The 27,790-nt window shown below is 40.2% G+C and overlaps 1 protein-coding gene across 1 annotated transcript; it reads left to right on the plus strand.

Moving 5' to 3' along the window:
* Positions 1 to 12,206: 12,206 nt before the first annotated feature.
* Positions 12,207 to 23,794, plus strand: LOC113137433 (bcl-2-modifying factor-like). Its single transcript, XM_026319067.1, has 4 exons — positions 12,207 to 12,659; positions 15,191 to 15,436; positions 16,774 to 16,991; positions 19,867 to 23,794. Exons 2-4 carry the CDS (start codon positions 15,214 to 15,216, stop codon positions 19,981 to 19,983), a joined length of 558 nt encoding a protein of 185 aa, XP_026174852.1. The 5' UTR covers positions 12,207 to 12,659; positions 15,191 to 15,213; the 3' UTR covers positions 19,984 to 23,794.
* The last annotated feature ends 3,996 nt before the right edge of the window (positions 23,795 to 27,790 follow it).

Below are 27,790 nucleotides of genomic sequence, written 5' to 3' on the forward strand. Positions count from 1 at the left end.
CTTGGAAGTCATTTTTAAGTACAGTAATGCACCTTAGACTAACATACGCCACCTGATGGAAAAGTAAACATGTGGTCTGATGTCTTTGGATCATTTTAATCACAACCCTGAGGCCAAACAAAAAATCCCCAAAACTTCTTTTTCATGGAAACCACACAGGAAATGAGGTCATCTCCTCTACTAAGTCACTACACCAGCCATTATACATGTGACATCATTATGGGTCTGGTTACGCTCGGCTCCCCTGCATTGTGTGTGTGTATGTGTGTGTTTGTGTGTGTTGAATTGGCGCTCTGTGGTGTCACTAAAGCCATGAAGAAAGTGAAATATAGCACAACACCCATTTGACATTTTGTTATTTTAATTTATTCTTAATTATCATAGGATGACTGAAACTAATTCCAAATGACAGACGCTCCTATAGCTGCTCTTTAGGTACACGGTATATTAAGAGGTGTTGCTGTGATAGAAATAGATATAAAATGTCTGCCAACAATCATGGGGAACCATCTGAATTTCAAGTATGCGACTCATTTTGTTCTTCTTATCATCACAGTTTTAGTGACAGCTCTACCTAACTCCCATCCCTTGCAGCATGCAAGACATAGTGAGGTGTATTTCTAAAACTATTCACTGTCCTTATTGCACCCAGATCTGTACTACCATTCCTTCACTGCTAGAAAGCAGATTCAGTCATGCTGACAGTTGCCGCTCTTCAAAGCCTCTTTAATGGCACATCAACTCCTGCTTCCCCTGGGACTCTGACGGAGGGAAGATGAGGAGACTGACTGTGACTGCTAGTGCTATAGGACTAGCCAGCTGAAGCTCGTATCCACTATGCCAACATGTAATCTTCCTCCCTCAAGTCGGCTGAGACATATTCGCCTTTGTGAACTCTTCAATTTAAGGCATGGCTGTCACAGTGATGTCTAGCTGTGTCTGCACTCCCAAATCGTGGTTGTTTGATCTGCATGAAAATGCACTGAACAGAAGACAATATCTCCAGCCACTACTACTATGTGAAATATTCTATTATTAACTAGGCAGAGGAGAAACACCATCTTGAATATTTGATACTTATTAGCTCAAAATCACAATATAATCCTTCACATTTAGTCATCATATCTAATGCAGAGTATAAGCTTTGAACACAGGGGGTGTCTTCTCCAGACTTCACTACTGATATTTAGTTTTTATAAATACATATCCTTGTATTCATGTTCATGGCCCAAGGAATACCTTTAAACCTGGCTGTCATCCAAACAAATTAACCATTTGCTAATCTAATACCTTTAATAATCCTTGAATGTTCATTCAGCCCCAAAATCAGGTCAAATTTTCAGTTTGTTTAATAACTTGTTTCTATGTGATCAACTAACTAAATACATCAGTTTTTATTTTTAATGCAAATGAACAAATTTTAGTTTGATACTTGTCATTCTAACTAATTTGGTGATCTGTAGACCTTTTAAACATCAGCATGTCAACATTGCTGTTAACATTAATACATTAACACAGAGCTGCTAGTTGGCTGCAGACTCTTGTCTTGTTAACACATTGGGGAATTTTTCAAACATTTATCAAAGCAGTATTTGGAGTGTGCTATAGGCAGTCCTCTCACACATGCAGTGGACTGAGCAGAGCCCATTAAGTCCACTAACCGTGACCTGCAGGAATGTGCTGGTCTTTATAAGCAGGTGGTCCAGGGCACAGGTGTGTTTGTCAAACTCCTGAAATGGAGCCACATCTGTCAGTACGATACAAGAGGTATTATAGTACTAGCACCATCCTGGCACACACGGCAGCTAACATCTGCTGCCCATGTGTTCAGCAGTGACAGAAAGCTGTGTAAGGCTCAGTCACCCAAAAAGAAAATCCTCTGGGAAAAGAGGAAGGAAGCCAGTGCGAAGCTAGTAAAATTAATTTGCAGCTCAATCATTTAGCCTCCTCCTTCTTTTTTTTTAAAAAAATTGACCAGAAAATAGATTTTCTCTGGCATAACATCTCTCTGTGGTGACAGGATCATTTCTTAACACCAACTGACAAATTTCAGCAAAGCCGCTGCTGAGGGGTACAAAATTGCATTCAGCATATACTAAAATTTGAGATTTGAAGCATGGTGGGTGTTAGTTAAAATGCTTTGCACCATGACTCTAGTGTGCACGACCAAGCGACTGAATAATGGCTGCCTAATTAAGACAGCCTTAAAATGATTCCAAAATGCCTGGGATTTGCACAGCTTGTTTACAGCATATCCGCCTCTACTCCTTAGATATTCTCCAGCTCTTTATTTTCAGGAGGAAATCAAGGTTCACACTGTGCGTCTGTGTGGTTCACTCAAGTGTCACTGCTTTAATGTGAGGAGCGCTTGCAGCTGACGATATGGGCGAAGTCTGTCCTCAGATCTTCAGAGGCACCGCTAGATCAGAGGGCGGCTGTCACACCTCCAGGCAGTCTTCAGCAGCACAGTGGAGATTCTTCAGAGCTACTGACCCCCCTGAGATACAGCAGGGCAGCCATGGTATAGCTGCACCAGTGTGAACGATTTCAAAGAAAGGAGCAGCTGATCAGTTGATTGTGGTTGCTGTATCTCTAAGCGAGCAGGCCTTTTAGTGCCTGCTAAACGAAGGTGGGATCACCGATTTGGTCGATAAATGATTTTTTGGAAAACTTGCTAACTAGGTCAAAGCTGCATTAATAAGCGAGGAGCAATTAAAGCTGCCATGTTCCCAGATTTTTATAATTTAAAATTCTCTTTCCACGAGGAGTATGTTCAGTTTTTAATTATACCATAATAACAACCATGCAGTTAGTGTGTCAAGATGATAAGAATGAGTTTAAATAGCATGTGTCAGATTTATAACCAAACATTATGGACTTCTTTCAATATGAATGAACATTGCATATGTAAATCCCTTCCTTAGTGTTTCCTGCTGAAGTAATTATTTGCATGATAATACGACATCCTGTGGAATCGAAACTAGGAGAACTGTGTGTGTGTGACAGTGTTAGAGGAGAAGAGAGGATTTTGCTGTCTATTCACAGACCAGTTTTTTTTTTTTTTTTTTTTTTTGGTTCTCTCTGCCAGTACTTTCCGGACATGGTGATGTGCTTAAACTGTTGAATGCACACTGTATTCATGGAGACAATACCTTTATATTTTATTTCCTGTTATTATTCTCCAAGCTGTGAAACCTAGTTTGGTGCTCTGCTGTATCCAATTAGCTTCACAGAGACAGCAGAGGCGATCCTCTGCAGGCCAAACAAAAAAAGGTGAATAGGTCATTTCACGGATGAGCACAGTATAAGGCCGATCCCTCCCAGAAACCCAAAGACAGGTAAATCCCTATAGCTTGGGGGGGGGGGGGGGGGGGGGGGGGGGGGGGGGGATGACGTAATGCTAAACATAAAATCGCCCAAATCCTGACACATATTTGCTTCTGAGAAGTGCCCGGACTGGTGAAAGACGGAGCCGTGCAGGATTTACGGTGCCTTAAAATGCAGCTTAAATTAGGTGAGTCATCAGATGCTCCAGGCTATTGGAAAAGGCCCTCAAGGGTTGTTTGTCTTGAAGTCATCCCTTCTGACATCAATTAGGCCTTGGCAAAGAAGGAAACTATAATAGCCAGCCTTTAGCATGTTATATACAGGCCAGTGGAGGTAATAAAAACATGCAGCGCTGACCATGTTACACCAATGCTTGTAGAATTTGTTTCAACTTTGAAAATCAAACCTTCTGATATCTGATTGGTTTTTTGATCTAGGACTTGCTAGAATTACTTTAACTGTACACACCATGTAGACTGTGGTTAGCTCCCAAGAGTGTATATTCATTTTCATTTTATGGTAGAATCTCACATCTAAGACCTCACAAAAGTACATTTCCCTAAAGGAAATCATTGTGTGATGCCTGTTAAATGCAATGGGATTTATAACATAATTCCTCAGGGTAACACCCAAGGGACTCTTGTTATTCATTCATTTGGGGAACAAAGTCAGCTTCTATCATATACAGCAAACTATGTACACCAAGTCAAATGTTCTTTGCTTTTTTAATGGGCTTTAGAACGGTACCACTCTTATATATGTCCATTCACTATAAAGCTGGAACTAACCTGGCTTGGTCTGAATGCGACATAATCCACCAGCACCTCCACAGCTCACCAGTAAATAATTTAGGCCTATATCTTTTTTTTTTTTAATTCCACTGGTTTTATGGGGGATTATGCATATTACTATTTCTTGGCTGGTGACGGTGTCGTCCTGGAGTCATGTTGTCATCAGAAATTCCAATAAAAAATGAGCTCTAACATGTTAATGAGTGAGCTTTAGAGGTGCTTCATCATTTTCATCTGTCTCTTGGGCAAGGATGTAAATAAATGTATTTCTCAAAATGTTGAAGGTCTCCTTTATAAATTGCTGAAATGCTCTTAGTTGCCAGTTTGTTACAGATGCTCCACCCAGCCTCCTCCTAATATGAATTTTCTCATTCTATATACTATGTCATCTAATTTCCTCCTTTGCTTATGTCATAATTACACTAGAGGTCACCTAAAAATAACATATAACCATTGGTCGTAATATCCTTCTGCCACAAATTTACCTATGGATGCCTGTTTTGCATGAAGACGGTCTCATCTGTAGAGACGTTTGCTTTAAGCTTGATAACCACAGCCTGTGTGTTTGTGTTTAGCTCAGCCTCTGACTGATTTCAGAGCTTACCGGGAACTCCTGTCCTTTCTTGCCATTTCCTTCCAGTCAGGCTTTATGGCCTGGCTGTTGTGTTAGACTGCAGTAGTTTCAGCTAGATGTACCTAATAAACTGTGAAGTGCAGTAAAGAGCCGTAAAGCCTTTTACATTACTGTAACCGGAGGAACATTTTCTTTAGCATCAGTGTTGTTTGACTCGTGCATAGAAAAAAACTTCTGCATCACACACGTGAGTGATTCTTCCTTTGTGTCATTACATGAAAAACACACTTCCTGGTAGGCTTGGTCTATTGTATTACTGCTTGAAACCTGAACTTTAAAACACTTAGCTCCAAATCGCAATTTCAAATGAAACATTCAGTGCAAAATAAATAACACGGTGTGGCATTTATTGTTGCATGCAAAAATAAATTCTCTAATATAGATTCAGTTTATCTTCCAACCACAGTAAACTAATTTGTTAGGGAGCTATGAGCAATTTCTGTGTTGGATGGTAATGTTGTTTTTACTAATCATAGCAGCATAATGTTCCTGCCTGAGTGAGTTTTTGCCTGCAGTTATGTTAAATTAGGCAGTATGCATGGCATGCTCAATTCGCAGAATTATTCGAGAACTTCTCTCCCCCAACTCATTACCTATTCAATGTGAACTCCTGATCCTGCAGGGTATTGACATTAATTCCCCACACTACCAATGAGAGCAGTATGAGAAGTTTAAAAAGACTGCAAACCTGGCTGTCTTCAAAACAAACTAACCATTTGCTCATTTGTGTCTTGCATCTTGCCCGAAGAACAGCTTTGTCAAATGCTGCATTATTTAGTGAAAAGCTAATTATGCCTTTCACTGGCCCATGTCCATTACAAGCAAGACAATAACAAGCTCATCAGCAGTGACAACAGGAAGAGCACTTGTGTTGTTTAACAAGTTGTTGATCACAAGCTTTAATCCCACAGACATGATGAGGTAGACTTGTTACTAGGATCTTGTTCTGCTCCTGCCTGTCTAAACCAATCCAATTTGAGCAGCACAGTGTTTGGCTTGACCTTGGGCAGTGGATTTCCTTAAGGGCAGGGTGGCCACTCTGGATGTTGAGGGTGGAGAAAACAGGGGGAGCTAGTGCTGAGGCAGGCAGAGAAATGTATGAATGACTGCAAAGAGGGGAGCATCAAGCCAATCAGAACAAAGAGGAAATCTGTCAGCCAATCACAGACAGCTTTTCTTCTCTTCCCTTCAGCGTCTCTCTGACTTCTTCTCCTGACTGTTACCAGGTCATTGTGCCTGCCCGCTCCTCTGAATAATCTGTTTCATTGGGTCAGTGTGCCTCTCACAACGTGCCTGACTGGCTGCTCGGGCATACGCGGTTGCTAGGGAGCTCAGCCAATCAGAGAAAGGCGGAAGCTTCCCCTCGGTTTCTAGGCAGGTTTCACGTGCTGTAGATGTTTTGGCGGGAGAGTGGGAGAGCAGGAGTGGGAGGGGTGGCTGCAGGGTGAAGTGGAGCATGTGATTGTGTGCTCGCGTGTCAGAGTGTGTGTGTGTATGTGCAAGTTGAGTGTGCATGTTTGCGAGCATGTGTTCATTTTGCCCTGCCTCTTGCTTTCTGATGCAACATCGAACTGTGTCTCCTGGGCTACTAGGGGACCTTGTTATGTTTTTTTTTCCTTCCTGTCCTCGCAGGAAACGAGAACCAATTGCTGTGCTGTTGCCATCGGAGCAGGGAGGTTTGTTTTCCCTCCACTTTCAGCCCTGGTACCTCCCCATCTACAGTTACCGTAGAAACAAGAGCAACTCCAACTCTATTTCCATCCATGTCTCCTTCTTTCAATGATTTATCGTTGCTTTCTTTTTTTAATACACTGCGCAGCATCTACCTACCAATGAAGTATTTAGAAAAATGTGTGACATCTCTGAAGAGGAACAGTATAAAAGCAGAGATGAAGAGCTGCACAAGCACATGCTAGGGCACATCTAGTACAGTGGCACCTGAACCTCTGAGCTCTGTTAGGGCTCAGAACACGTCAAGATTGCAAGTTAACAAGATTAACTGTCACACTGTTTTGAGGGATAGCTTGGCTTTCCTCACCCTATAAAGCAAACTCAGACATATCTTTCACCAACATGTTATCTCCCCCACCCCCTTTGAAACCTTGTCTCAACTGAGGGATCTAGTTCATCAGATCCCAAAATCCTATTATTGCCACTTGAGTACACAGAGTTACAAGAATTAAACCGAAGAGCAGCGAATGAGCTGACATATATAGAGCCACTGTGCATCCACTTCATCCACCCTCAAAACACAACAAGGAAGGGTTTAGTGGCTTTACAATCAGCTGATGCACTTCTGTGCGCTAAGAAATTAATTTAATAATAAATGTAATAATAATTTTTTTTTTTACTCTAAATGATTAGACAACTATTCTAGTTGTTATGAATGATTTAGTAATGCAGTCTCATTATGGTAATTTCAAAAAAAGATTTTAAAAAAAGCTGTCAGATTGGTCAGATAGACTGAAATATCCCCAGGCAAGATGACAGTTCTGGAAATGTTCAGGGACAACAATCATTTATTTCCTCTGTGAATGTTTTAAAAATCTTCACTTGGTATAAAATCTGAACATAGCAACTATGGTACAGTTGAGTTAAGCCAAAGATTGGCTCTTGGTTTTACCTCCAAAACAGATTGGTTAACAATTTAGAAAAACTGTTGGTTTGTTGACAACCTGACTGATTGTCTGACCCACTGAGGCCCTACCCAAACAGTCTTCAGGTGGAAAAGAGCCAACTACAGTCATCAGCAGAGTAAAACTAGCCTTTCTCACTGCAGTCTAACGTTTTATCATCGGTATTTCAAAATATCATCTGTTATTAGGCAGAAGTTTTACTGATATAGCAACACCAAAGGTAGTTTTTTAAGTTTCATGGGTCATTTGGTGTAAATGACGATGAGTACATCTATGAAGCATGCCAGTCATCTCTCTCACTCCTCACATTTTTTATAGGACTTGTGAGTCAAACGCAGCTGGACTTCCTGTTCAGTTGCACAGCTGAACTCTTGGATGAGTAGTGTAATTGTGTCTAAGACTAAACAAGTCTGGTTGTCTTTGTCTCACTACTCCCAGATCAATTACAGTATTTATATTAGTGTGTCATGTATATGTTACATGTTATCAGTGGTGATTAACGTTACACTGCATCTCAAGCCATAAATTGTATAACATAGTGATATCCAACAATAACAATGTGACAGCTATAATCTAAGTCTATACCGCAGTGCAAGGCCAGCTGCAAATTGGATGTAGGAACTGTTGTAGATGTTGCATGGGTGTCATCAGGCTGCCAGTCCGTTCGACAAATGGTTTGTTTACCACCTGAGCTGCTGCTGCTCAGTATTCGTTAAGTGTTCATTTACAATAACTTGCCATCGCAGCTGGAAACGTGAGGACAAAGTGTATGACACACTGAGACAAAGTCATTACCATATAACACTTCATCCAATACCTGCTCAGTATTACTCCTGTATAAGATTGCTTTTAATTCATGGCATTAACATGGTGTCAAAATACACATAATGGTAGGGAAGTGTTTCCCTCGGGCGGTTCTGGGCTTTCCAATGTGTTACCTTTGGATGAACTCTTGGAGAGCCGCGTTCATTGGCTGATTCCCTGCCGTACCTGTGGTTAAAATCAAGAGGTGTTGACAGAACAGGCAGGAGATGGAGGGGTGGGGGCAGACAGAGGTTTCCAGTAACCTGTGAAAACTTGGCATCTTTGTCACGTAATTTAACAAGAACAAGCCAAAAACAACCTCCTAAACAGGGATTTAGGCAGATAATTAAATGATGAGGGGCTCAAAACCATAAAATTGTGATGTGAGAGCTCATGCAGTACACGCACAAACACTGATGGAGTTGTTTGGGTGTGGAACAGATTGAAAATTGAAAACAAAGCGTCTGGACGTCAGGCACCATTAAGGAAAAAGCCACAAAGCAAACTGTATCATTATGCATTAGGCTTTGAAATTTTTCAACATCCCAAGCCTTATCACCTCTGCTGGCAGCATGTAGTCATAAATAACTCACTATGGAGAATTTTTGACTGCCTCACAGGGGAAAATTGCTCAGATAAAAATGGGCTGGGACACATTGTCTGCCGATGCACCTGACACATTAGAGGTACTGGAAGTTTCAGTTTAGATGACAAGTTCTGAGTTCAGTGCTAACACAAAGGCTGTTTTCCCTCTTCAAAGGGGTTGAAGCAGTGCACTTGAGTGTAAAAGACAGCAAATGACTTAAAACAGTGGATGAGATTGCACAATGCATGATAGTTGTGAATCTCTTGCATTGACAGCGCATCATGTTACGTTCTATGCCAAAACAGGGAAAAAAAAAATCTGATTTGCAACACAAATATGGTTAACAGCTCTATGTTCAAAAAGACAACAAGACTTCACCAAACCAAAGTGTAAGTGATGAAAAATGACTGAGTACCCCAGAGTCTATTGGCAATGAGATATCTGATTGAAATGCACTATTCCTGGAGCTATTGTTTGGGAACACTAATTAGTTATTGATAAAGCGAACACAAGGGAGTAAAAAAGCAATGAAATGCTTATGGGCAATTGGATTTTTTTTTTTCATTTCTTTGTTTTTGAAAGCGGCGCACAGTGGACTAATTAAAATTTGAAAGGTTTCACCTCTGAAAAGTAGCTTTAAATGTCTGAGTATCATCTCAAACTGCGGCAAACTGATGTTTTTCACTTTTTTTTTGTTTTCACTGTTTATTCGTCAAAAGGTGCTTTAAAGTTGAAAATAATGTAACACAGCTATGTCCTTTAATTCAGAAATTTCTAAACATTAGTTGAGAACCAATAAAATAGTTTTGCACAAGTAGTTGCTGCCAGCATAAAACTTGAGTTCATCTAAATGTCTCTCGATGTTTCCAGTATGAAATGCACTCTCTCAGCTCAAATCAAAAGGCAAAATTGAAGAACTAGCACAATTTATGTGAGCAATGAGTTAGTAGCTCTGATTCACCATTTTTACTTTTTATTTTTCATGTGACATAAATACAAAGAATCTTACATTTATTAGCTTGTGGAGATTTATGTCTGCAGTAACGCTGCTGCTACTTGGGATGTAGGCTTCTGTATGTCTAAAATGTCTAAAATCTTATTTTTGTTCATTCCTATGCATACCATCTATGTTAATGTTTATTAATTGTCAAGTCATGACCCTTATTAAGGTTTACAGCACCTTCAAGCCTTCAAGAGAGATATTCCCAAATTTTGGGTGCGGTCCTTTCACTACTAGATTGGAGATAGAGGGGGTTGGTGTAGATGGGGGGTTGGGATCCAACAAACAGTCTCCTAAACAAAGATGAGCAGGGGTTGTTTGCTAGTCTCCCAATAAACTGTTCCGCTGAATTATGTGAAAAGTTGAGAAAAGCACACTTCACATGTTAGCAGAATGAGACAGAGTAAAAATATAACATCCTGCACAGGCTGCCCAGTGCTACATGCAAGCCCAACAGCATCTGTTTTCATCCAGAACTAGTCTCCTGGGAAAAAAATCTTTCTCACATGATGGATCAAATAGTCTCACTCTTCTTGCCTGGTTGTTATGCACTCAGTAACCCCTTTTACAGCTCAGGCTTGATTTCACTCTATTTTTTTCTTCGTCTTTTGAGGGATGCCATGTGTAGGCATGCCTCCACCCTGCAACGAGGGTCACTAGCCACAACTGCTGTTTATTTCACTGTCACTGTGCATCCATCAGAGGAGGACATCATGTTCAACAATGGGTGCCCTAAGGGGCTGAACTGAAACTGGCATTTGAATCCTACTATGTTCTACTACTTCTAAATTATGATGTTATACATAGTACTTTTTTTCATTACTAGTACAAAATAATACTCATACAACAATAATATAGAATTTTCATTTTAGATTTGGTCAAACGTAATTTTAACTACATTAGAGAATGTATATGTAGGGTGATTTAATCTGTAACAATGCAGTATACCATATTTTATGAACTGAACATAGGTTTTGTTTAAAATCATAATATATAAAAGTACTATGGTTGTCAGATAAATGTAGTCCAGTAAAACATATATTTGCTTCTGAAATATGGAGTATTAGTGTAAACTTGATTAAAATGGCAACACTCAAATAAGCTAAATACCTTTAAAACTGTACCCAAGTACAGTACTTGTAAATGTAGTTTTACATGTGTTACTATGTCTCAGTAATGTTTGCCTGACGCATGTTTAGACATATAAACCTACAATGGGTCACTGACATGCATTTGACAAATCAATTTGTTAATCTATTTCACTGGCATCCCTGTGTGACAATTCATTTTGTGAATCTATTTGTTGCCTTGACGGTACACTGCTTATCATCGCACCAGCCTCAGCAATTGGGTGGGTGCAGTCACTCTCTCTAGCAACAGCTCCCAATCAGCTGAGACGAGCGGTCACACGGTTTATCTAGGTTTGTGTTTTTTTTTCCGCTACACGTGTCAAGAGACGCGAAGCAGAAGGCGGGACCAAAACAAACGATCTGATTGGTCCATGTCTACATCTTATAGTTGCGAGGTGGGCTTGCCTTTTAAAGGGCCAGGGGCAAAACTTTTTTTTTTAATCACTTCAACAACAATCCAGCATCAGCTCAACATGTTACACACACATCTGCGTTAGTGATTAATATTTTAATTTGAAATGATATGATTAGTCAGAAGCACCTGGGAAACGATTCATTTGGCAAGCAATTGCATCAATCCATTTGCAATTATGTCCATTGTAAGTAAGTAAAATGTACTACATTTAGTAAAAAAAATGAGGTATTTCTACTTAACTTGATATTTACATTTGATGCCACCTCTTATTTCTACATCTCAGAGGGAAAATATTTCATTCATCCATTTCATTTACTTGACAGGTGCTGTGAGGCCTCTCGAAAACAGGCTTTTGCATACGAAAACAGAAAATGAGCTTATATAATGAATTGCATAGATGAAAATACCCAATAGTGCAGAAGGCATCATACAATTTTTCACCACCTTGATAATTATGCTACATAAACATTCATTATCAATCTGATTAAGCTATATAATACTGTGATACTAAACATGGGCCATCTTCCTGCATTAAGTATATTTATTTTTTGTATGTTTTGCTATGTCCTTTTACTGGAGTAACAGTTTTGATGCAAGATGCATTGTATTGAATTTTAGTTGTCATGGAGTATTTTTGCAGTGACTACTTCCGCTTAAGTGACCCATCTGACTACTCCCTCCTCCACTACTATTAGTTAAAATACAAATGTAACGTGTTTTTTAATGCAATAACTGCATTTTTATGTCATTTCAGCGTGAAGTATTTGCATAACAACCGTGCAGCTGGTTCTTTATTAAGTAGGGGCGGGTCCCACAAGTGAGGGCGGACCGTTTAGACCCGGAGAAAAAAAACAACTCCACTCTAGTCAGCAAACATCCATGAGCGGCTGTAACGCGAACAGGGATACGAGCCGTCGCATCACCTCGGTCCGCACGAGACGAGCACACAGCGAGTTACCAAGATACCGCCGATAACCGCGGAGAGCGCGTGAGTGTAACGGTCGTTTTGTTTAACGGTCGTTTCGTCTTAAAGGGAAAACCGTCTCAATCCATCGTCGCGTGCTTCGCTGTTTGTGGGAGTTTGTCAACAAATGTGCGGGCAGGTTGGGCATGCCCGGACACAGACGGGATGAGCGGACCTACCAAGCTGTTGTCATATGGCAGAGAGCGTTTACAGAAGAAACGTTAGGTCTGTCCCGGTCTTCGTGTCACTGAGACTTTCTCCCCTTGTGTCGACGGACGAAGTGAACAAGTGACCGGTCCAGTCCACCACCTCTCGCGATTGGATTCTCAACGTCCCGGCTGATGCTGCCCGGTCTGTGAGACACCATCGTCGGTCTGTTGTTTTCTTGTCTATACATTTCAGTATAAGTAGAGTACTTTAACAGCACACTGTAAAATGACTTGTTTTTATTCCACACATTAGCAACTAATGTCTGCTTCGAGCGGGAACATGCCGTCTTTCTTATCCCTGGGGTGTTTGTTTTGAGGAAGAGTTGTCGGGCACAGTGTCTGGATAATGACAAGTAAAGAAAAATAGCTAACGCTAACTGTTAATCGTAACTGTGGCTTAAGTACCTAAAAATACGTGTGGAGAACAACTAAGATTGGGTTTATTCTCTGCCTTAATGGGTTGTTGTTGTTATTTTTGGTTGACGACAGCGTCCTGTTTCTTCACTGGAAGATGCGGGTGCTGCTTGAACGTGTTGTGTCTGCGTTGATGAGCGGTCGGACTTGCAGTGTTTACGCTCTGAGCTGTCCGGAGCATTGTGCTTCTCATGCGGATGCAGCAGATCGCCGGTGGTCCTCCGGAGCCCACGATTTGAAATAACTTGATAAAAAAATATCTGCAAACGATAGTTCATATTTTTTGGTTGTGCTGTTACATCAGCTTTGTATCCTGGTGCTAACTTAAAAAAAACATCAGAAACATTACAAAATCCAAAATATTAGACTGGACTGGCTCTTAGTAGATCATAATTCATGACTTTTTTGGAGCATGCCACTTGCACACTGTTATCTACAGGTTATGTATTGCTAGCTACATGAATGCAGTGGCTGAAGTAGCAGAACTCACCTTGTGTGCACCCCCAGCCCAAGCTTTGCATGGAGGAGAGCCCAGTGCACAGATGGTGCAGCAGAGGGAGCCACTTTCTGCTGCAGCTTTGAGCCTCCGACCAGCACTGTGGTGGCTGCCAGGCCTCCCTGCAGCCCCAGGCGTTGTGTGTCTCTGTGTGTATGTGTGTGTGATGTCTTTCTGTGTGTCTCCCTGTCTATGTTTGTTTTTTATGCGTCTGACACTATGGTAATCTTGCCAGTCCTCTGTTGACTGCCAGTGGAAATTCAAGACAGGTCTCTCATTGCCATCAACACACAAGTGCACATTTAATTTCAGTGAAACTTGCAGCACAGTTGCAGAAAAGCCCTTATTGCCTGCATAACATTAGTTAATGTCCTACTTCACTTGCCTAGAGGAGATGTTGATACAGAGAAGAGGTGTTTTGGATTTCAGTACAACCAATTAGAGTACATTATCAAAAATGACTACTTTCAATTTTAAATTTCCTTGGAACAGTGGAGGCCAGATGATCTGTTAGTCAATTTTTTGTTTTCCAAAAATACACACATGACTCGCTGTACATCTTACAGTAGTAATTTGGCTCGGCTTATCAAAGAGTGTTTTTCCACAGCTGTGCAAAATGTAGTTTCCTCCTTTGACTCTCTATGATATGACATCATGCAAAGAGACACTTTCACAAAGAGATATGCGGCTGGGACTGCTTTGCTCAGTAAACACAATACCAGTGTATCCAGTTTCAACTTTTGCATTTGCCAGTCAACCCAGCCCATTTGTCTCCACTTACACAACAAAAGGAAAAGACAGGCACCCTTTACAGAAAGATGAAACAGTAGTTTAGACTGTGGCATGTGGCCAACAAGGAAGAGAGAGTGTTTGTGTTCAGCAGGCACAGTTGAGGATGGAGTGAAACTTGTTATCTCTCTCCTGGAACGGCTGCTGTGATACTGCACATGACAGTCTAGCCAAAACTTTGGTTTCACTCTCACCACCCTCTGCTGTATGTGTGTATGTGTGTGTAGATAGAGTAGACAGGTAACTATCCAATGATTGTGTGGTTGAGAGAGAGGGAATAGTGAGTGTAGGCTTTAATGTTGAACAGCAGAATTCTGCAGCAAGATCCTAATCCCCTGTCTGTGAAACACTGGTTCATATTAAGGTAATTGTGAGTAAAAAAAAAAACCTTTCCGGTGAATTTTTTGCCACTCAGTTACAATTTGGCACTTTATCAGGAACAGCTTGGCAAAATCTGCTGTGGGAGGGTGGAAGATCTGGCGTAGCATTTCTTGCCGCCCACTGGGTCCCCCTACACAGGGTGTTTCCATACATTTGGCTCCTGTTGCTGCTCAGCTCTATATTAAATAGGAACGTTTGCTGTAGCTACATTTGGCCTCTTGTATGTTTATTTCCACTCTTTACATATGAATTTACATTGCCAGATCCATCTGTGCTTCTGAGACGATTCCTCTGTCCTTGTTTGTTTTCAGTATTACCTCACATAACATAAGCCTCTTAGTGGGTATTATAATGACTAATGATTTATTTTCATTGAATGTACACACAGCAAGATAATTTTCCATCTGTCAAAAGGCAAAATTTCCACTAATAACAGGATAATATTTGGCACTTTCTGGTCTTGAAACAAATTACACCCAAATATCTGTGAGGTAAAGATCTCAGGTATGAGTTAAACACTGTCCACAATGGATACTATATTTGCATCATCAAAGCACTTTAACACACGTTTAGTCTCATTCTAAAGTTTCTGTCTTCTGTCTCCTTCTCTCCAGGGGGTTTACCGCTGAGGCGTCGAATGGATGATGAGGAGGAAGACATGTCACGGCCCATCTCGCAGCTCTGGGCAACGCCCTTTAGGGACGTCAAATACGAAGACCGAGCCACACAGATCGCAGCTGGACAGGCCCTTGCTGCTGTCACTGCTACCGTGCCCACATCGCAGAGCCACAACAACAACAGCATTAGCATCAGTACGCTGCCCTGCAGCTTGCACTGGCAGCCTCGCATACCCTTTCACGGTAAGGAGGGTGAGCTGTTATGAGCCTGCTGCAGGGATGTGGGCTTAAGGTTTTAGAAATCGAGTACACAGTATTGAAGGACGTATATGTAGTGTAACCTCACACTATTAGTCATTCCTTTTGGCTGATACGTACTTCATTAGGAACTGTCCTCTATCACCAAAATCATGATAGCGGGAGACTGCTGCTGTTTTCTGTGTGCACTCAGAGAAACTAATTTCTATTCTAAATTATTATTACAAAACAGACAAGAAATGAATTTTTCTTGTAATTGGGAGCAGCACTTGAACTCAAGAAACATGCCATTCCAAGAAACTGTATTTTGTGTAGTGTTACATTTATTCTTGGTACATATTACTTAACATGTCATTGACCTAAATCTGATTAATATAATCACATTCCAGCCAGTTTTTTGCATTTTAAATTAGCTTTTTTGGAAAAAATAAAAACAGTCAACAATAATGTCAAACATTGATAAAGGTACATACACACACTATTACGGCTATCAGTTTTAATCCAATCGTGTTTTCCCATGCCTAATCAAATCAGTGTGACATCACCCTAATTAAATTGAATGAATGTCGAAATAGAACGTTGTTTGTTTGTTGACTCAGCGTCAGTGTGTGAGAAGTGCATATTGTTCTGGGTTTAAAGTCATGAATACATAAACACAACTGACTGCTATTACCTTGTCATTCATTGTAATCAAACCAGTAATGGATGTCATGCACTTGGCTCAGTGCCATTTCTTCAGGGCACTGAGTTTCTTAGAGATATTATGGTCCTTTGTGAGACAGAATAGCAGGGCATTCTGCACACTTGATAACATAAAAAATTGTTTTCCCTCCAAGTGCTATGACTGCAGAAGCGCATGCTATTAACACAGCGCACAGAAAGGCGACAGTTCACTGAGGCCATTGTTTATTTAATAAGGTGTTTGGGTTTTCCACCTACCAACAGTATCCCTCTTTTTTTGTTTGTGGACTCTTCAGTTGTACTTCGAGTGCCTACATTGAAATTTGTCCAGCCACAGGAAGATCTGATAAAACTTGTTTGGGTTTGAGAAAGCATTATGGCAGCAATGTAAATTTGATACTGTATATTTGACTAAGTTGGCAACACACAGCTGTGTTTAAGGCCATTATTAGTAATAAAGAGAGCCTGGCTTATCTTAAGACTATCTGCAGAGTGTTTTCTGAGGTTTTTCGCTGTCTAGTCTGAGATCAGAAAGGAAAACATTAGGGGTTTGGTATAACAGAAACATACTTTATACTATACAGGCCTATGGAAATCCAACAACAATACAAGTTTTAAGAAACTTGATGTTTTTCTCGTAGGCAACGCTGGATTACGCTCACATTTCCCCGCTCAGTTTGAGCCTATGGAGGGCCGGGGAGAGAGGCAGATTGAGGAGGAGGAGGGTGAGGGCAGAGGGGAGGAAGATGACAGGATGGCAGAGCGGCCCGAGGAGCAGGCAGGGGTGAGCGTCGAGGTGCAAATTGGCCGTAAACTTCGGGAGATCGGAGACAAGTTCCAGCAGGATCATGTTGAACTGGTAAGCCTCACTCTCAAGCAGTGAAATAGACTCTTAAATAACCTTACAGTTCAAACAACCAGCTGTAGGAGCTGTATGTATTATAAAAACACAAAGTGTCAAAGTGTAAACAGTATGAACACAAGAGGACTTATGTTGCTTCAAAGGGATTTTACCTAACCTATTACATAAATGCTCTATTTGTGGATATTATCACCCAGACAAGTCAGCAGCAAGAGACACTGAGTCTAATGAGCTGTTAGGATTTAAACTATAGTTCATACACTTGGGAAAAAAGTTTACATTTGTGTGTTATGCGTGAACTGTTCACATGTTACATGATTAGATACACAAATCAAAGTTACCTTATGCAAATTTGTGGCTCACTTTTTTTGAAAGAAAAGGACAATATTTTGGCAGCTAATTTTGCCATGACCCACATTGGGTAAAAATAGCTTGTGCAGTGATTCAAACACCTTCTTGGTTAAATCACCAATAGTGACTAAAACTAAGAACCTAATATGCACACAAATGATAGGTATACAGCTAATTTCACTATCCATTGGGGATAGTGTGGTATTGTGGTCAAGGTCATAACATCTAAAAAAAACTGAAAAAGCACCTCATTCTGCGGTGAAGGGTTATAGACTATGCTGTCAGTACTGTGCTGATACCTTGTTTTTAGAGTCAATAGCATTATAAGGGTTGCATTTTCTGGAAAGTAAAAGGAAAAAAAACTAAAACAAATGTGTGAAACCTATGCTCTTCCTTGTTTGAAAGCTCTCAATGCTTTTTGGAAAGAGCAGATTTAATGACACTGTCCATTCTGACACTTTCCTTTATGTTTTATCAATTTGTAGTCATTTAAAAGTTCATGATGTGTAGTTAATTGTGTGTGTCAAGAAATCTACATGGAAACATGGCAGGCATTCAGTGATAATCTTAAAGACGCACCTAGACGTTGACTCAAGCCTTCAATGTTCCTGCCATCAGGGCTACATGTAGTCTTCCAGATCTGGTATCACAGTGTGTTTGATAACAGGTTACTTGTCTGATCTGAGAGTTCACATTAGTCACTTGATGGTGAACCTGGTTAATAAATAAGTACAAATATGCTAGGAGGGGTGTCAAGTTTCTTATCTGCTCCTGTGACTGTTGTGCTGTGGGGTCTGTGTTGACAGTGAGGTGTGGCTGATAAGTTCTGAAACACATTTAACTGTGGTTAATAAAGTGGACAAAGAAAGAAAAGAAGAATGTGAAAGACAGAAAAGGGGAAGACAAAAAAAAGAATGAAAAGAAAGTAAGATATGCTGTACCAAGATTGAGGAAGAGCAGGTAACCGATGCGACTGTCACGAACAGGAGTGAGCAGCCTGTCTGTGTCTGGGTAGACTTCAGGCGGCTGTTTATATGCTCGTCTAAAAATAGAGACTGACTCATACACTTACAGACGCAGCCAGTAACATGACGGCTACCCACAATACCTCAGTTGTCCCTCTCACTGGCTCTGTGTGTGTTTGTGTGTGTTTTGGTTTACGTGTGTAACTCTGTGACAGAGAGATAAGAGGGAAAATTGTCTTTATTTGTCTGCTGTCTGCCTTTGAGTTGGTTTTATCCTGCAGGATCTGAATCTGCTGCTGTAGGAATACTCCAAAGGGAAAATAATCACAAGCGAACCTTTATGGTGTCCAATCACTTCTCTGTATGGTCCCTGCTGCTATTGTTAGATTTTTTTTCACTTGCTTCTCCAAGCAGAAGTTGTCGGTGTGGGCTAATGTGTGGGTTTTTGTTTATGTGAAGCACACTATATTTCTGGTTTGAGTCTTATCTTTCAGTTTTGACTATTTTTAAATTGCTGGTACTTCATTTCAGGGCAAAATGTTAAGCCCATCCATGAATTTAAGCGAGGGAGCAAACGTGCACATTGTCATTTCTTTTAATCATTTTGGGTGCATTAACCTACAAAAAGTGAAACAAAATACATGCCATTTTTTGCTACCCACACAAATGAGAGCAGAAAGATGAGCCTCATGCAGAACAAACCAGGCTACTGTTTAAATAAGCTCAGCAGTGTAGAATTTAGGCAATTAAGGACAATTAGGGTCACATTTAGCAGTGCCGGTTCAGTTCAGTTCAGTCTGCTGGTTATGCATCAAATAGCCTGTGGTGGACTCTGATTGCTAGGCTGGTAAAGACCTTGATGGACAGAGCAGGGAGAGAGATCGTAACAAGAATGCTTATGCAACAGGCTGCAATATTTGAGCACAGCTCTTCAGAAAGCCATTGGGATCTGTGCAGGATCAGCGATGAGGAGGGGGAGAGAAGAGATAGCAGAATCCACCAGGAATCCCTTAGCTGCCTGTAGACCATGAGGGTTGCACATCCTAATAGAAATTAATGGAGCTGGGAGAAGGCAGCTCCATAGGAGACAGCGGTTTCAGTTTCCACTGCTTTGTTTTGGTAATTATTCAGCTGACTTTGCTGTTACAAAAGAGCTCTTATGAAATATGCAGCACATTCTTGTTCAGAAAACAATCAAATTAACAAGTATTACATTTAAGTGCTGTCTGTGCATGAGAGCCACTGTACTGATACTGTATATATTCCAGAAGTATCATGCAGGATATGCGTGTGACAGGCATGTTTTCTAGACACAAGCTTATGTTGTGGAAACATCCAGTCTACTGATAGACTGATAGATAGTCATATGGTTTTTGCTCTCAGTGTTTACCACAGTTCACAAGGTCTTTCCTCAAAAACCTGTTATGATCAATCAGATTGTGTGGAGTGATTTTCATAACTGATGAAAAGCTAATTTGGATTTAATATTCTTTTAAACATCCAACCCTCCTTGATGCTAATACATTCATGTATGTTTTTTTTTTGTCTCCTTGCAGTTCATGAGGCACCAGAGACAAAACCTGCCTGCCTGGATGCGGCTTACGATGGCCCTGTTTGACTTTCTGTTTCCGAGACAGGCTCTCATCCCCCGCCTGAGAGGAGAGCAGAGATAAGGGACTTCCTGCTGGCCCTTGCCTCAGCCCTTGTTTCCCCACAAAGGGACTAGGGAGGCAGACTTTATGAGATGGCACTGTAAGATGGAACACGGGTTTGGATTTTGTTTTCTAATTGAATATGAAGATGCGATGAAGAAAACACTGGTCGCCGCTGGACGGAGACTGATAAGAATTGTTTTGTTTTGTTTTTGTTGTTGTTTTTTCGCCTCTCCAAGAAGAAGCCATTGTGTTTGAAGAGATATTTTTGAAATATTTGTAAGATTACCTATTTTGTACAGTAAACTGCTCTTTTTATTTGGTGATTAGTCTTGAAGGACCTCCATCAGTCCAGGGAATGCCTTACTCTCTCCTGCCACAGTACATACTCTTTTGCATCAAGCAATGCATATGAAAGAGATCAATTTTAAGATTAGGCCACTGTTTAGTTTGGCATAAAACTGTGGACATGGACATTTCTGTGCTGAAGTTACTGATTTACAACCTTGAGGACTTTAGGCACATTTCTGATTTATATTTCTGATTTATTCTAAGAAAAACAATAAGTCCAGTACTTACCCTTTACCGTTCCACACTGGCTAATTGAAAAATGGTTGCATGACATTGTGGCGGTGTTTCACACTGGTGTTGCACTGTTGGTCAGCTAGTATACGTGTTTTATCAGCATCCACTGGAGGCATAGGGACATTTTATCAGCTTTTGTCTTTACAGTGGTGTCATCCATCAGCCTCTCCATCTCCAGTACCACTCATGCTCTTGAGAGTGGCAGATGTGTAAATCAGATCCTGTTGATGAACACACGTACTTGAATTTAAGTGTACTGAAGATTATGTTCGAGACCCTGGCATCGTAATCATGATTACTCTTTCAATTTGTGATCATTTGTTTGCAGGAAATGCACTCTTTCCGAAATGTGCAGTAATAATGAAACCAAATAAGCACAAAGTCAAACAGATCTCCTTTGTGAGATTACGATCAGGGAACTGGAAACAATCAAACAGCTGAGGCTTTGGATAAGTTTCATCATTTTCTAAAGGTCTCCAGGATTTTCTTCGCTGGCTGGGTTGACAATCGCAGTTTTGCCCTTTGCTGCATCGGATGACTTTTTTCAACCTATTTAGCGGTGAGCAATATTCAAGCCAGTGGAAGGAATAAAATCTTAGGGATAAGTTGCATTTGCAATCAAACTGACAACCATACAGTAGATAGACAATTCCCAAAATATGGCTGTGTAGTCAATGCACCTCTTTTTAAATATCGTAAATCGTATCTGTTACAGAAACATTTTGGGTTGAAGTTACAGAGATGCATTTTTGTTTTATTTCACTCCAGGTGTACATGTCTCTAGCACCGACTCAATCCTGATGTGCTGTTGATGTGCGAATACCTTTTTAGACATAGCTCAATCTTAAACTCACATTCAAGTCTGTTCTTTAACCAAACTGCCAGTTGTACAGTCAGCTTCACTGAGAACTGTACAGTTCAAAACCCATGGTTATTAACACCCAGACACAGTTGACTATGGGAGAAAGTTTATACATCCCTGCACGACAACTGCTACATTAGCATTTTGCAATGACACAGCCACTGTTTTTCAATATAGGTTTTGTCAAGGAAAAAGTCTTTAAAGACTTTAAATAAGATGTTAAAAATTTTGTTTGATATATTATTTCAGTCGGTTGTAGATTCATGATATGAACTTTATAAGACACTGATGGGTTTTTTTTTCTGCTTTATGTTTTTCTTCAGGGAGTAGTTAATAAGCGTGATTATAACCAATGCCTATTATGAGATGTGTTTGCAAAATATCTGCCTCTGAGTGAGGACTTCATCAATGCTTTTAGTCTTTCATCTGTGTGATAGATAATGCTGAACAAGCAAAGATGTTTTCCAAAGCGTTTTCCCTCAACAATAACATGGAAGTGTGTTACAGGTTGTCAGGAGGTTTCCTTTTTTTCTTGAACTACACGAGTAGCTGAACCAAAAGTTTGTTTCCTGCAAACACTGAACGCTGAGCCATTTCAGATAGTTGTGACACACTCTCTGGTCTTTAGTCCAAACTTCATAATCTCTTCTATTGATCTATTGATCAAACATCATGTTTAACTACTCCCTGTCCTTTTTGAGAACATTTTTTGTTTGGTTCCTTTGAGATAATTTATTCTAATTTATTTTGTGTATATTTGCTCAGTGCTACTGTATAATTGCTATCTCAGTGTGTACAGTCCTTTTCTTCATTGTTGGTGTGCATTCAGTTGTGTGTTTGATGCCTGTGTGTGGGGAGGTTGGACTAAAGCCATGTGCCTCGTGCATTCTCATACAATCGTGTGAGTCTTTACAGATCACGTGAACAACAGACAATCAAATGTATAAAATGTGCCTTGTGAGTTACAGACCTGCCACATCACCAACACTTGGCATAATTACCCAGAGTCACTGGTCACAGCACGTTTCACTTGGGCTCTGTGAGATCAACATGCTCTGATACACCAGAGTTGGCACTAAGAGTATAGCATGTTTGTTGTGCCTTGATTCAAAATAAAATCAGTTTGATTCCTCACATCAGCTCACGAGGCACAGGCTCAACCTTTGACATCTCTCAGCACGAACGGCGAGTTTCACCACGCAAAACCTTCTTGATACCAGAAACGACTGTTTGCAATCAATGTGCACTGTAAAAAAAAAAAAAAAAAGATTTTTAACCTGTATACTGTATTTTGCGCCTCTCTCTTTCTACTCCTGTGCTGAACTTCCCCTCTAGATTCTTGAAACTTTTTAAGATCTGTAATATGCTGGATCAGCCTAGCTCGTCTGGGTTTTCGTGCTTTACTATCTACAATCTAGTAGGGCTGTGGGTTTACAATTGAAGGAGGAATGAGCCACCATGGTGCCCAGTATTATTTGTATGTGAGGTGGGTTGAACAGCCACTCAGCTGATGTGGCGTTGATCTGAGCCTGTTGTTACCAACCACTGTTGCGACCCTCACTCAAGTGAAACATTTGTTATATGTTCAACCTTCAGTGTCTTCAATATCAAATTTCTTCAATCAGTTTTTTAGGTATCCAAGAAAGAGTGCATCTCTACTGTCAAGTGGTGTGATTTGATGTTTTTATACATTAGACATGAATTTGACACAGCTATTGTTGCTGTCTTTATATAACAAAAACATTTTTTTTTGCAAAATTCTTCCATAACCTTTTGTAAGAAGACAGAGAAAGAACAACACAACTTTTTTTTTGTTTTTCTATGATTGCTTTTTTCAACGTTGTGGCATTTTTAATTTTAGATATTACCAAGTCTGCTGTCACTCTCAGTTCAAGGGCTTTTTCGATATATGTAAATGGAATAAAAATGCATGTCCAACATTCCTGAAAAAATTCTGTATCTTAAGGCTTTGAATGTAATTTAATGGAGTACAAACCACAATATCTCTTTTAATACATGAATTGAACAGTGGAACTTATTTCAGACTCCTGAGCTCTATGCACAGGGGGTTTATATTGTCTTCACATTTCTTTCTTTACATCCAGAGTGGTCTCAAGGATTTCACATTCATGTGTCCTATGAAGTGAGACCCAGTCCAGATGTAGCAGTTTTTTGTTCAAGCATTGGCTGTGTTATCTTTGGGACTGCTCTGTTTCTACTGCACAGGTTACAAACAGCGCAGGACATGGAGGGATTGGAGGAGAACAGGAGATGTTTGAGATGTTCTTTTTCTAGTGCAATATGCTGTACATACGAGCTTGGCTCTCGAAATCTTACAATTTCTCATAAATTCTTTTGTTGTTAAATGGGTACATTGTTGTTTTTTTTTTTCATTAAAACTTTATGGACAATTGAATTGGACTTGTGATTTATTTCTTTTACTAAACACAGGTAAAACCACTTCTTGGTTTTGGTTTGTATCACTGGTATCAGCAACTAACCTATTTTAAATATATGAATGATTGGGGAAGCGTGGCCATAAAGCTCATGACAAGGTTTCTGTAACCTAGAGTACTACAGTAGAAACCGATCTACTACAGTGTGCACATATAGATGTGTATATATATATATATATATATATGTGTGTGTGTTTGTGTGATGTTGAATAGTTTAATGATAAAAGTCTATAAGTCTTAAGAGTGAGTCAAAGGCACCTGCACCACCACAGATGACGTACAGAAAACCGAATAACCAGGTTTCTCGTTTCATGAATGCGTCATATTCTAATTTTGAGTAAAACCAAGATCAGACTCTAAATGCAGATACCAATTTGCATGTAAATGTGATCAGTGAAGCAGAAATGAACAATTCCACTTGTAAGAAGATGGGAAAGTATTTATAAGTCTAACCATCTGCAATTTTACAAAGATATCCAGTAAAAGTCACACATTCATAATGGATGTGATCAGTCATCCGTATGTGTCACTTCACAAGCTTCTGCTTCCACAACCAGCAACAGTCTAAAATAAGTCACAGAATAACCTCCTCTATGACTAGACAGCAGTAATGTAACCCTGCTGAAAGTCCCTAAAAAGTTAATTTAGCATGAACAATGGAAGCATTTCATAAGCCTCAGAGGCAACGATGGTGCTCAGCACCACTTTTTTAAAGTGCTCTTCCCTCTGGGGAGGGGGGACGGTGCTTTCTTACATAAACCGTGAGTCACTTTTCTCTCACCAGGTTTCTAAAGCAATCTCCCCCAGGCATCTGCTTTGTGTAGACAGGGGCAGCAAGGGAGGTTAAAGGGTGCGTATGTATGTGTGTGGGGTAGGGGGAGTGCAGAAACACATTGCCTGAGGAAAGTAGAGAAATGATGTTTTCAGAGACGGCCTGACCTGAAGACAATAAAGACATTAACACATTGCACTGTGTTGTGCTACAGGGCAAGCTGTTATCAGTTAATATTATGAAAAGCAGTTGCAACTGTCATCTTTAGGGCATTTTCTGTTTTTAATACTCACACAAAGAGTACACGTTTGTTTCTGCTTGTGCAAACAGTGTGTTAAGGTAAGTAAGAGCCAGTGCATGTGTACAGATGCTGAAAACAAATCACTTGCAGACATGCTGACTGCACTTTATTTGCACAGAGTAAGACATGTAGGAACACTGAGAGATAAATTACTAATAGATAATCAAGTTACTTCAAAGAATGATGCCATATTGTTTATATTCATTGTTTGTGGCGTAACTACCAACATTATGTTTTGACTCTCATTTCCAGTTTCATAGTTTCATTTTCAATAAAATGACCTGACTGATCTGAAATATTTTCATTTTTGCCTGAGAATGAACTAAACCAGGGTTAATTCAAAAAGACATGTCATTTTTGTTTGTTTTGTTGTTTTTTTTTACAAAAAAATTCACAGTGAAAATTGCAAGCAGACCCATAAACACTGTTTGTTGTGCACAAGACATGAGTTATTTGAGTCCTCATAGTGATTTAGTGCTGAAGAGCATACATGTTGCCAGGCAGGATGATGTTTCTTTCTACTTAACTACAAACCCGGACTATTAGAAAACTCTTTGCAGCAGGTCAGTCTTAAAAATTCATCCCAGAATGCAATGCTAACATATTCAAGCTTTAAGTTTTAACCACAAAACATGCACTATACTCCCCTTCTTAACCTCCCACCATCTGGAGTGAAAGCCCCGTCCCTTGGGACTGCTGGTAAATACAGACAAGTGTGTGTATGAGCATTTGTGTGTCTTCAGGGAAAAAGAAAAAAAAAACATGGGGATGGGAGGAGAGGAGGGGGTGAGGGGGCTGAGGGCCTGCTTGGCTCAGCAGTTTTTTCGCACACAGCCCTGACAAAGACCTCTCTGTTCTCCTGGCCAGTCACTCAGGGAGACGCCCTCATGATAGCCCGGTGCCTATCTCAAGGGTCACGCCTCAACTTCAGCAGCAAGAGAAGCTCCAGTCCCTGGTTCTTTTTGTTTGTTTCTGCCTGTCTGGCTGGGAGCGCCAACATTTTAACCCTTTGCTGTCTGACTGCCAGCAAGGAAAAACAGTTAGAGAGACTTCTCTCAGGAGTAATGTAATGCTTTCCTTGATAAGTAGTCTCACTTTACCATAAAACCGTTATTTCCATTTTTATGTTCTCCATTCGCTCTGTGCTGCTGCTCTGAGCAAAAAGAAAAACATACAAAAAAATGTTAAAAACAGTGATGACAGAAAGGAGCTTATGATATATGCCTGGTTTACAAAATCACAGAAAAATCTCATGAGATGTACGGTAGAGTGATGACATTTTAATTATCACCTTGTGAAAGCTTGCCGTGTCTGACAGTTCATGTCAGGGAAAAGGGTCAACAGCGGTCGCATCTTCCTGCGAGTGTCAACAACATCCATATTTACTCTAAGCTATCACTGATCTCAAATCTCTGTTAGCACCTATGAGACTGGTAGTTTTTATTAAGGCATATATACCTGGAGGTCTGACTGCAATTATCACAGATAAACAGGAAACCATTTTGAAGTTCAGTAGGTGTAAAAATATTATTTTCCAGTGTAACTAATTAAAGCACAAAGAAAAAAAACAGTGTTTGGGGAAAGTGAGAATACTGAATATTAAGTAAAGCACTTTTGGGGGGGGGGGGGGGGGGGGGTGTTAAGTCAAAACACATCAGTGCAGCTGCAGCTGAGAAGTGGCTCTGGGGAATATCCTGACTTCCTTCACATATAAGCGTCTGCTCTGTAGACCATGTTATTGTAACTGACTTGCATCCAAAAAGTTACCTGTGTTTTGGAAGTGAGAACTTCTTCTGCAGAATAATGCTGCTTGCAGATGACAATAGGTATACAAACATCAAACATCAGTATATTCAGAAAGGACCAATGTGACTATGTTGTGTATGTATCAAAAATGCAGTAACCACATGTTTAGTCCAAACTGTGCTGCCTCTGACTTGGTATCTGTTTTATTACTTGAACTTCCCTTCAGGCATTAAAAAAAAAAAAACCTCTTATTTTATTGTCCTATTAAAAGCATTAAGTCATATGAATGGATCTTGTTTTGTGAAACAGCATATGAAATATGCAGCAACAACCAAACCAAACAACAATTACTGGACTCCGGTTTGGTAATCTGTGGGCTCTTAATATCCACAGTCACAGTTTCAGTAACAGAGAAACAGTCAATTAGTCACAAAACAGTTGAAGTTAGTTTTGAGATTTGCAGATTTGTCAAACAAACTAGCTCGCAGAAAAGAGCACAGATTTTTCTTTGAAGATAATCTAACTGTGCTTTTTATTTATTTAAATATTTTGGTGTTATGTAGGTTATAAGTTTTCTAAAATCACACAGCCAGTGACACTTGCACAGAGCTTAAATAGATTCTTGGCAACACTGGATTTGGCTTTGGTTTTAGAAATGTATCCACTGACTGTTTCCAAAGGCAAACCTGTAGGATCACAAGTTACTTTGTCATGACAAAAAAATAAGCAATCTACACACACACACACACACACACCCACACACACATACACAAAACATAGACATGAGTCATGGTTTCTCAGAGAGCAGTTCTTGTAAATTGGCGGCAGTGTTCCTCAGTTACCTGGCTCCGCACTGACTGAGCCACATATCCTTCACTTTACAACTGCAGCTATGCACACACCACACCACCAAATGAGGCTCCCCATCTCTTTTGGTAATAAAAAGTTAAATGCAGCCTGTGAGTCGAGACATGCCTCCAGGGGGACTTGGAGCAATGGGCGTCCACTATTGTCTCTGTCATGTCGGTCCTGCATCAGGGGAGCAAAAACTACTGAGATGATAAGTGGGTATTTATTTGGTGGTGACTGCTGTAATTCAAGACAGA

Source organism: Mastacembelus armatus, chromosome 24 (assembly GCF_900324485.2).
Source record: "Mastacembelus armatus chromosome 24, fMasArm1.2, whole genome shotgun sequence".
In the NCBI taxonomy this organism is placed as follows: Eukaryota; Metazoa; Chordata; class Actinopteri; order Synbranchiformes; family Mastacembelidae; genus Mastacembelus; species Mastacembelus armatus.

What these genes read in the sequence shown, in the direction of transcription:
- LOC113137433 (XM_026319067.1), top strand. Translation starts at nt 15,214, where the DNA reads ATGGATGATGAGGAGGAAGACATGTCACGGCCCATCTCGCAGCTCTGG. An exon ending in GCCTCGCATACCCTTTCACG is followed by an intron (nt 15,437 to 16,773) that starts GTAAGGAGGGTG and finishes TTTTTCTCGTAG; the next exon opens with GCAACGCTGGATTACGCTCA. An exon ending in AGCAGGATCATGTTGAACTG is followed by an intron (nt 16,992 to 19,866) that starts GTAAGCCTCACT and finishes GTCTCCTTGCAG; the next exon opens with TTCATGAGGCACCAGAGACA.